General features: G+C 38.5%; 1 protein-coding gene across 1 annotated transcript in view; it reads left to right on the top strand.

Moving 5' to 3' along the window:
- Positions 1-9,908, top strand: part of EFCAB2 (EF-hand calcium binding domain 2) — a 17,291-nt gene extending 7,383 nt beyond the window's left edge. The window contains exons 3-7 of the mRNA XM_010004617.1: positions 1,559-1,631; positions 6,481-6,560; positions 8,606-8,648; positions 8,749-8,815; positions 9,793-9,908. Coding sequence (XP_010002919.1) covers positions 1,559-1,631; positions 6,481-6,560; positions 8,606-8,648; positions 8,749-8,815; positions 9,793-9,908 — 379 coding nt within the window. The remainder of the gene's footprint in view (positions 1-1,558; positions 1,632-6,480; positions 6,561-8,605; positions 8,649-8,748; positions 8,816-9,792) is intronic.
- Positions 9,909-10,615: the final 707 nt, after the last annotated feature.

Below are 10,615 nucleotides of genomic sequence, written 5' to 3'. Positions count from 1 at the left end.
GCTGAAACACACACCAGCTGCCAGAAACAGCAGCCAGCAACACCACATTTTACCTACTGTTTCAGGGCCTGGCTTCCCTAAGTCACACTGCAGTTTTGCTCATGTGAGAGGTGAGGCAGGAGGCTGATTGCAGCCTTCTCATCTGCTGCAGCCTGTGGCAGTAGGAATAGTGTGGGACAGCAAGGAGGCATGATTTGGGTTGGATGTTTTAGTGGGGGAGGCAGAGAATATTTACAATTATCTTTTAGCTGGAAAAAAAGAGTTCAGTAGTGAGAGGAACAAATACAGTATATCAATACTAGAAATAAAAAGCATAGACAAGGATTATAAAAACCAGACTAAATGCCTGACCTCATTGAGGCCAATGGCCAAACTTCCATTCATGTCCACAGGGGGCAAGGTTTCACTGAGTCATTGGAGCAGATGGCTTCATTTCATAACAACTGTATGTGTGGGACTCGGTTTTCTTTTGTGACTATTTTTGTGCAGCCAGCCTTTTCCCCACTGGTCTATTGTAGTGCTTCTCATGTGTTTTCAATCAGAATAGGAGCTCCTTGGGACCTGTCTGAGGAGGCCGAAGACTGACCCACATATTTTTACATGCTTTTAGTGTGCCACATTTGGAGCCCTACTGTTGTAAGATGATTTTACAAAGGTCATTATTTCTTGTGTCTACCGTTTTTATTAGGCAGTCTATATTTTACACCAAATGTACTGGTGAAGATGAGGAAACCACAGAGGTTTGAATCATGGGAACCACCAGCATTGTGGATACTTATTCAGATATGCTTGAATTTCTGTGTTGTAGAATTAAGCTGTAAATCACAAGCAATATTTATGCTTCTGTTACTTTGATTTCAGTCATAACCATAAATCTTACTTGTACTTTTTTTTGGCAGCTTTTTAGTGCTTTTGCATCTAGGCTTTGATGTTCATCCTTAGCTTTTCTGGAACATTGGCCACTTTGGTCTGAATTTTATTTAGAGGCTCAGAACAACTGCACCCAGTTCAGCAGTAAATGCAAGCTATGAATATAATTTGCAGCGTAAACAGGGTGGTGAGAAGCCACTGTTGGTCGGGTCAACTCTTTCAGAGCACAGCAGGGGCATAGCAGGGCTGCCTCCTTTCTGACCTTTCATAATTGTTCTTCACTGTAGTTAGAATTTGTATCTTTATAACATCTAATGTAAACATATAGCTTTCAAAGTGTTTTATTAAATATATAGATGTAGGCTTTACTGAAAATAAGCTTAACAATTAGAGGACAGCAGTTGAAAAGAAACTTGCACACAGTACACTGCAACACAATGGTAAAGAAGTTTTGGAGGAAGTCACAAGAACAATTACACTCTTCCAGAAAGCTCAAAAATATTTAAACATCTGTAAAAGTAGACATTGCCTCATGAGACTACCTTAAAAAGTCCACATACATGTGCCAGTGTCCTTGTACATGCACACTCCTGTACGCAAGCTCTGAATTGGTATCTGGATTCTCCATAGACACTCTTCTATTGCAGATTTACTGACAAAGATGTTTTTTTCTTTCTTTTTTTTTCAGAGAGATTGGTTCAATTGTCAGGTCCTTGGGTTGCTTCCCAACTGAAGCAGAACTACATGAACTACTTGCAAAGGTAAATGTTCAGATATTTTGTATTTTTTTCAGTCTTAAACTTGTACAAGTTTGGTGCTTCTGCCTTGCTGTGTGGGAAACCTAAACTCTTTTCCCAAAGGGTGGAAGCGTCATGGAAGTAATTTGGGCAGGCAGACAGTCTCCCAGGTTACCAAAAAGCAAGCCTTTAGGCTGATGAGGTAACAACAGTGGTGGGTTAAAATGAGGAGTCTTTGACTGTTACTCTGGAAGGTCATGATGACACTGTGCCAAGGTGGAGCAGCGTTTATGGAAAATGGAGGAAAAAGTAGTTTTGGCTGATGAAAAAGAGTGTCAGTCTAAACCTCAGTCAGATTAGGATATCCAAACCCTAACCATCTCACTCTTCTGGACATGTCATGGACACACACTAATCATTAAGTAACAAAAATGAGTTACTGAGCAGGTGTTACCATTATACATTAAATTCTAAAAATACAGAGGAAAGACCTGCTGTGTATTTTCTCTCCATCCTGTTACTGCTATCTTACAGCTAGACCTTTCAACTTTCTGTTCTTCCTGAGTTCTCTCCCAGTCTTGAGATTTCTCAGTTATAGATAAGTAATGTTTTTTTTACTTGATTACTTAAGCCTGTAAGTCACAATTTAGACACAGAAACTCGCAAGACCTAGCAGTCTCTCAGTGATATTCAGGGGTAAGGAACTTCAGTAATGTTTATCCAGTTTTTTTCCTACACTAATTTTTGTCTCCTTACCTCATGCTTTCAATAGAAAGGACTGTGCTGGTGCATTGGTAGAGTGTGGTTAATAAATGGGACAGAGAGGTGGGAAAAAGATTTCACGTTATTTTTGCAGATGGATATGGTGCATTAAGGAATGGAAGATGCTGGGGCTGAGAGGTGGGGGAAGGATTTTTCTCTCTTTCATATATAGCTCAGGATACTGATCTCACTCACTCCTTTCTTCCTGTCCCAAACAAAAATATGGGTGGTTGCAGCAATAGACTCTCCTCAGTAGCCTTGTCTGGTCTCTTGTAGATCAGAATTTATTGTAAGAAATCTTGTTCTAAGTCTTGAAGATGACGCAGCTGCTTCAGATGAAGAAGTGGAAAGAACCATCAGAGGAGAAAGATCTTTTAACATGGTACTGCAATCTGTCTGCACTGGTTCTGTACTCTCAATACCAGATTGTACCAGCTCCCACTGGCAAACAAGACAAAATGGAAAGAGAAGTTATGTTGCTTGATATAGATGGTGTTTTTAGTGGCTCACAGAGATTTTTGTTTGCAGCAAATGAACAGTGCAACTGACTGAAAATACAGAAATTGCAAAAAGGAAGGGGATAAGCTGACCCCTTCCCCCAAGTCCAGGGGAGCCAGGAAGTTTAAGGCCTGCCTCCCCCTCCCAAAGAGATGCTTGATATAGATGGTGTTTTTAGTGGCTCACAGAGATTTTTGTTTGCAGCAAATGAACAGTGCAACTGACTGAAAATACAGAAATTGCAAAAAGGAAGGGGATAAGCTGACCCCTTCCCCCAAGTCCAGGGGAGCCAGGAAGTTTAAGGCCTGCCTCCCCCTCCCAAAGAGATTGGACTTTTTTTTTTTTTTTTTCAGCATTACTGAAAATTTGAGATAACTAAAACTTAATAAAGCATAATGCAATGCAGCTATGAGGCAGAAGATTCTTGAGATACAGCAGTATAACAAAAATGGAATTGCTGATTGTAAGAATATTAACCTGAAGCACAAATACTGCAAGAAGAAATAATACATTCAAGAGTAATGGTTCACCTTAAAGAACACTGAACTGGAAGTTAAATCTCAAATGATGTTTCACACTGTCTGGAAATGAAATCTTGGCATGGGTTTAGTACCAGAAGAATATTATCTTCTTGCAGAACCCTTAATGTATTATGTTAATCACTAATACATCTTAATTTTTGTAAGATACCATTGCCATTGCCTGTGATAATACCATTTTATCTTAATCTAGATAAAATAAGAACTGTCCCTGTTGACTGGTTTGTAACCAAGCTATTTCCCCAGTATTTTTTCCATTATAAGCTGTGAGTCATTTATGTTTCTCACTACTTATGTCATTCAGTCATCTGTCTTCCTATTAGCCTTATTGTAGCTAAAGCAGCATATGTTGTCATCAAATTGTTCCTATCTGCATTAATATAATTATTTTATCTCTAAAAATTATAATATGTGGTTTCCCATATTGCCTTATGCTAAATGCTGTACTTAATATAATATCTTTAGGCCTGCTTACAAAATGAAGATTAAATTATAATGCTAGAGATGGTGAGATCTGACCTGAGAGTTACTACAATTCCTGAAGTTTTAAATCCCAGATTCAGTTCATTGCTCTTCTACAGGTTGCCTGTAATAACTCTGGAAGATGTTTCTGTTTCTTAGTGACTCAAGTCCCCAAATGTTATATGGACAATAATAGTATGGCTGTGAGAGCAGAAATACAAAACATAGGTGCTACAGTACGTTTATTAAGGGAGCTGTGGTTGTACCCAAAGGAAAAAGAACAAAACTCAGAGTTTTAACAAGCAAATATTGTTATTGTCACGGACACTGTCAAAAGGGGAGGAATTACAGGAAAAGGGAAACATTGATGGGAAATTAAGTATAGAATAGGAATGAGCATGAGGAAGAGTAAAAGTAAGAGGATACATATACCTGCAAATCTGAATACTTACTGACTTAGGCAAGGTTAATATATTCAATTACTCACATATCTGTCTGATGGTAGAAAGAATAGGATTAATTTTAACAGTTCAAGATATTACTGGGCCTGTAGAGAGACTGAAGTGGAAGCTGTTCTTTCCAGGTCAGATGAAGCTAAGGTAGCTCGTCACCTCCCAGGACTAGATCCATTGTGAGGAAAGCCATGTTTCTTCCACAGGCTGCTTTCTGCAGACAAAATACAAATAGAACACAAACAAAAAGAGGCAAATCTGTATGATATTTGTCAGTGAGGGTTGACATTTTCACAAGTATTTGTGACATTGAGCTCTGAAGTGGACAGTATTGGTGAGTTCTGGTATGAAAATTAGCATGACCTTCAACAGTTTGGATGAGCAGATCTAATTTTCTTTTTTTCTTTGAAACATGGTTTAAATAACTTATCATCATCATGGATGTTTTGTATCGTTGCTTTTGGTTGTTCAGATTAATATGAGATATATATATCTATTTCTGATAAATAGATACCATATTTATTTTTCTGTCTCTGTGGACTTCTGACGGGATACTAATAGAAGCACAGATGTTCCCTAAAACATCCTGTGTACTTATACATCTCAATATTTGTGATACATGTTCAGTGTATTGGGTAACTCTTATGTCACTGAAAATAAGTTTTGCCAGATATTTTGTTACAACTTTTCAGTCAAGCAAGCAGTAAAACAAATGATTCTGTAATGGTAAAAGGTATAATTTTGATTTTTAAATGAAGCATGCAACAGCTTTATTTCCTTGCTAAAGATTCCTTCCACTAGCCTCACCAAACAGACAGGTAAAAGTGCTTTTTTCAAACCAATTTCCACTCTAAAGCAGCAAGAGGTGGTGGCTGCCTGCTTTTAGCACCAAACCCCTTCAAGAGCACTGGAAAAGAGCATGCAGCAGCAGTTGTAGCTCTCCATTTAAGCAACTGGCATCACCCCAGCTCTGACCAAACTCCCAAGAGAAAGATTTCTTACTTCATCTTTTCCTGGCTCAGGAGATTTCAAATCAGTGCCTATTTGAGTCTTCTTTCTATTTGAGCTGTGTCTGAGAGCCTGGCAAGGTGTCACTGCTCCCGTGTGAGACCACAAGGCAGGCAGTTAGTTTCAACACAGACAGAAGCAAGAGAGCTCCAGTACAAGGGCTCCTTTTGGGCATAATTTTGACATTTTCAGAGAAGGAATGCACCCCAGTGATATGGAGTGGGTTTTACCATGTTGCTCATCTCCTGTGAAGGTACAGGAATACAGCAAGAAGGCTGCTATAAGTCCCTGATGTTTTGGGACTAATCTTTTCATTTATTTGGGATGGAAAGGGAAGCTTTTTTTTTATGTAGCATTTTATGGACTGCCTTATGACTCTTTCAGACTGCCCTGACTCATTTTGCCTGTCTCACTGGTCCTTCCCCAGATGACTCTCTCTGGCTATGAAACCTCTGGCAGCAACAAATTCCATCCTTGAGGTGTACTAGACTGGGGCTATGTCCAAACTAGCACACTAAATGTGCCCAGAAACATCTTTGGGTGTTGAAGCCAGCTGGCACAGAGCAGCTCATGTCTACCGTGGTAAATGCTTTAAGTGAGGTGGTTGCACAAAGCACCCTGTTGGAGAACAGTTCCTAAGGTTCTTGCCAGGCCTGGTGACTGCTGGGGAGAGCTTTAGGTGGCACAGACCAAAATCATGCCAGGAAACATGCTAATGGCTTGCTGTTATGTGTGGCCACATTAACCTGCCCGGAGGATATTCCAGCTCCTGCTAGACTTTACTAGTATGAATGCAGTCTGGATGTTTAAACCTTTGCTGATTTACTGTGTAAGATGAGACGAATTACTAGGCATCCAGTTCCTTTGCATGAATGGTTTCTAAGCACAAGAGGGCAATATTGAGTTGTTGAAAAGTGTCTGCATATCAGGCCTACATTTTGCCTAGGATGTTATTTCTTCCTCTAATTTCTTTCTATTTGATTACAAGCATTTCACTCAGCTGTTATGATGCCATGTGGTATTAAAAACCTGATATAAATATTCAAAGTATCTGTAATTTTAATGCAGGAACCACCCCAATTTTCTGGGTTTTTTTTTGTATTAGTTTGGTAATGAGGCATATAACCTGCCATACTGACTTTTTATTTTTAGGTAGAAGAAGAACCACCGACTGGTTACATTCATCTGGAAAAATTTCTTCCAGTCATGACAAAAGTACTACTTGACAGAAGGTAATGGAAAGTGGATTTTCTGTGTCTGAAGTTTATTATAGATTGACAGAGTTGATTCTAAGTAAATATTATCAACTGCAATTTTACAGGAGATACAGAATGAGTACAGATTTACTGGAAGGAGTACAGATTTTTTTTTGTTATTTAAACTCAGTTTAAGTTACCATGATAGCTTTTGTTTCAAAGTTACTTTGTCAACATGAAATTATGCTGTATGGACAATTTGAATAATAGCAGCTTATAATAATGAATTGTGATCTTGTGTAGAATTTTTATTTTTAATGTGGATCAGAATTAACTTGCTATTCAGCATGTTTTGTGCATCTCTGAAATTTTTTATATGCAAGTTAAGGTCATAATCATTACTTCCTCTGAACATAGGAATTACAGTTACTGAACAGCACAGTCTGTTACAGTATGTTTTCAATGAGTTGTATAAATCAGCTTCGTATTCATGTCTCTAAATGACTGTCAACTACAGTTGAATGTACATGACTAGGACTCTAAAAGACTGCTGATCTAAAAGTCTAAAAAACACTGTTTGTTATTCAAAATACTGCTTTCTTTTTTCCTTTCTGTCTCTGTTTCCCTCTCTGTCCTATCTGCTCTAGGGACTTTGTTGTGTTACTCCAGTAGTCTGTTGTTTACATGACATCTGACCTCATTTGTGTCTTACTTTCACCATTTGGGATTATCTTTAAACCCTGCTGATCTAAAAGTCTAAAAAACACTGTTTGTTATTCAAAATACATAGAAAGCTTTGCATATACACAGTATTTTGATATTTTGCACTAAAAGCAAGGTTAATTATAGGAAATTTATCTTTCTTTTTAAAGATGGAAGCCAAGGGTTTTGGGAGACTTGGTCTTGTCCAATATCGAGAAGTTTATACACAGGGGGTCTTTGATAGGAGGGAGTTCTACACGTGAAATGGCTACAGGGTTTCCCAAAACTCTCTGGCAGCACCCACAGCCAGCAGATTCCATCTTAGGGCTGTATTTGAGAATCTTTGAGCCTGGACACTGACCAGCCAGCAGTGTTTGATTCCTGGTGTGCCAGCACAGTTGCATTGCTTTCCCATGCTCCTGCACCTTTTGTCTTCTCTGGCCTTCATGGCACTTTTCTGGCTCCACACCAATGTTCACCCTTTCACAAAGTGGTATCTTGCTGCTCTGGGCTCTTCTCCTCCTCCACACAAACATACATATACACAAAAAGAACCCAAACCACATGCTTTCGCCAGGCTAGTGCAGGCTTGTCAAGACCCACTCTGTCTTTTAGGGCTCTGTGTCCATAGTTCACTTATCAAAGGGCACATGAGATTTGAATCACAAAAAACAAGGGCCCTTCTTAGCAAATCTGATTTTTAGATAGTAAAAGAGTGAGGTGGGTCTGGATGAAACAATCAAGCAGTTAAAACCTCCCTGGCTTCAATGTCTTCTTTTTAGTATTCCTGGGGGTTGGTGAGAGTCTGGTGGGATGTGGAAGGTCTCCTTTGCTCCACAGGGTTCCCTTTTCAGCCCTGAAATCAGGCACACATATGCACGCATACATGCCCAGTTCTCCTGTCTTGCTGAAACTGATAGTGCCAGACCCTTTCTTTTATAGCTACCAGCTTCCTTTCCTCATTATCAGTTCATCAGACCATCAAAGATCCACTAGGTGATCCGTTGCCTAGCTACCAGAGTACCTGGACAAAACTTTGCTTTCTTGATTTGGCCATCTTCTGCTCAGCACATTGGCTATGTGAAATGATTCAGTTATTATTGATGCCTACTAATCTGTTCAGCCAGCCCAGACATGCAGAAGCCATTCATCTGGCTCTTTAGCACAAGGAAAATTAAACAGGAGTACAATAAAATACATAAGAGGTAAAGACATGGACAGTTCCAAAAAATCAAGCTGGAATTAAATGTTTGATAGACAAACTTAGTATATTCTCATAGAAAATAAGTTTTCCCCTTCCTTTAGCACTCATTGTTTATTCTTTCAGAATATTTTAGTGGTCTGACAGTGACTTAACTTTTCTGATTCAATGGTTTCAGCTACCAGCCTATTCCAGAAGATGTTCTTCTACATGCATTTGAGGTCTGTAACTAAATATTCAAGTACCTAATTGCTGCAAAGAAGTTGCTGATTCTTGATTCAGTACAGTTAAAATCACAACTTTTATTCTTTTTCTTTAAAGACTTTGGATGAGAATAAATGTGGATATATTACTAAAGAGGACCTGGTCAGATATTTGACCAAAGAAGGTAAGATGACTTTTGTACTATCAGTATTTAAGTAAACAAACATTACATGTGTGTATAGCACTTTGAGGTCCTTGTTCAGCATGCCAAAACTTGCAGGAATAGATACATTGTCTTCAGACAATACTGTTTCCATGATGAGTGGCTGCAGACTAGAACATTTGACTGGTAAATAATGCATGGAAAGAACATTCATCTGCCTTGTTGCAGACATTATAAGGTAGAGATTACAATCTTGTGTGGATATTTTATGATTCTGTGCACGTCTCTGTGCTTTCTAAGGATATAACTCTTTTTTCTGTAAAACTGTAGTTTAGATTTCCAGATGTTTCAGGTAGTTTCAGTATCCATTCATTCCTACATTATCTTGATCTTAATTCTAGTGCTGCATGCAAACAAGGAGATTCAAAGACCAGATTTAGGTTGTGTATCATGTAATCCTCAATATCTCTGGAAGAGCCTGCTTTTCTTGTGTGGCTGACTCATGCCTGCCTGCCTCCAGTGCAAAACGATGTGCAGGCATTGCACAAGACCTATCAGATGGGGACCTTGTTCTCAACAAGGGATGCAGTAAGGCCATCAGCAGCTTTGAAGTTCCTAAAAAACAGGAGCCTTTCGTGATGTAAATACAAGTGAAAGTATAGCCAAAGGAGAGCAAATAATTCTAATGTATACATTAGAAAAATTCATTCTGACAAAAATGGTTATTCTGAAATCACTCTGGCAGAGGAGAACAGGCTTTTTTCGCATCCATGAGCTAGAAGGAGATGAGAAGTTCAGAAGATCCATGTCCTCTGTCTACTTTCCCTTAGACCAGCTCACTTGGTGTGCTGTGAAAGTGAAGGAATCTAATCCTTAGCATTACTCCTTTTCTCTACTGTGTAGGGACCAAAAGAAAATCCTTGAAAAGTAGAAGTGGTGTAGTTTTCCTGAGAAGAATACTTACCAAAACAAAGTGTTCATCTCTGTTTATCTTTTAGGTGAGCCCTTTACTCAGGAAGAAATGGAAGACATGCTCTCCACTGCTCTAGATCCAGAAACAAATACTGTTCGCTACAGAGACTACATTTCAAAGATGATAGTGGATGAAAGTTAACATCTTCCCCTTTAGTGTTTGAGATGCCTTTTGGTAACAGCAGTGTAGGTTGGCAGTTAGTTGAAATATGTATTTTAAAGTATAACAAGCTCAGCTTGTGAACTTGTGCTTACAATTAAAATAAAATCTGTGTAGCTTTATTTCCTTGAATTCTGTATGTGTATCGAAATATATTCTCACCTGGAAAAAGAGCTCTTGGCAGAAGTCCTGTGTAAGGTCTGGAAAAGAAATCATGGAATTTGGTTTGAAAAATAACAGGAAAAATAATATTAATGAAGTCAAGAAATTACTTTGCAATTGCTTCTGAAAAACTAATGGAAAAATGAGACCTGTGAAAGTGGGTAGTAAGTAGGTAACTGAGTACCTTATGATGACTAAAACTGTGAGTGCATACTACTACTAAGATAAAGCTTTTGTATTTTAATGTAATCCCTGTGTTTAATAAGGCACCAGGTAAGTTACTACTTCTGAAATAGTATCATAGATCCAACAAACTTGCTGCTAGTTTTTGTCAAATATTTGTGCTTTATTTACTACAGGCAGTTAAACTGGATCAGTTAGTTCCATTTTATGTTACTCATCCATCAGCACATGGTATTTTGCTTCCATTTTTAATGTGCACTCACTCAAACAATTAAGTGTAAATTTGCCACTGTAAAATTTACAAAGCAATACTTAACAACATTTCTGTTACCACAGGCAATAAA

This window comes from Chaetura pelagica, unplaced genomic scaffold (assembly GCF_000747805.2).
Source record: "Chaetura pelagica isolate M959 unplaced genomic scaffold, ChaPel_1.0 scaffold278, whole genome shotgun sequence".
Classification (NCBI taxonomy): Eukaryota; Metazoa; Chordata; class Aves; order Apodiformes; family Apodidae; genus Chaetura; species Chaetura pelagica.
Note: the sequence above shows the minus strand (reverse complement) of the source record. Positions and strands in the feature narration are given on the sequence as shown.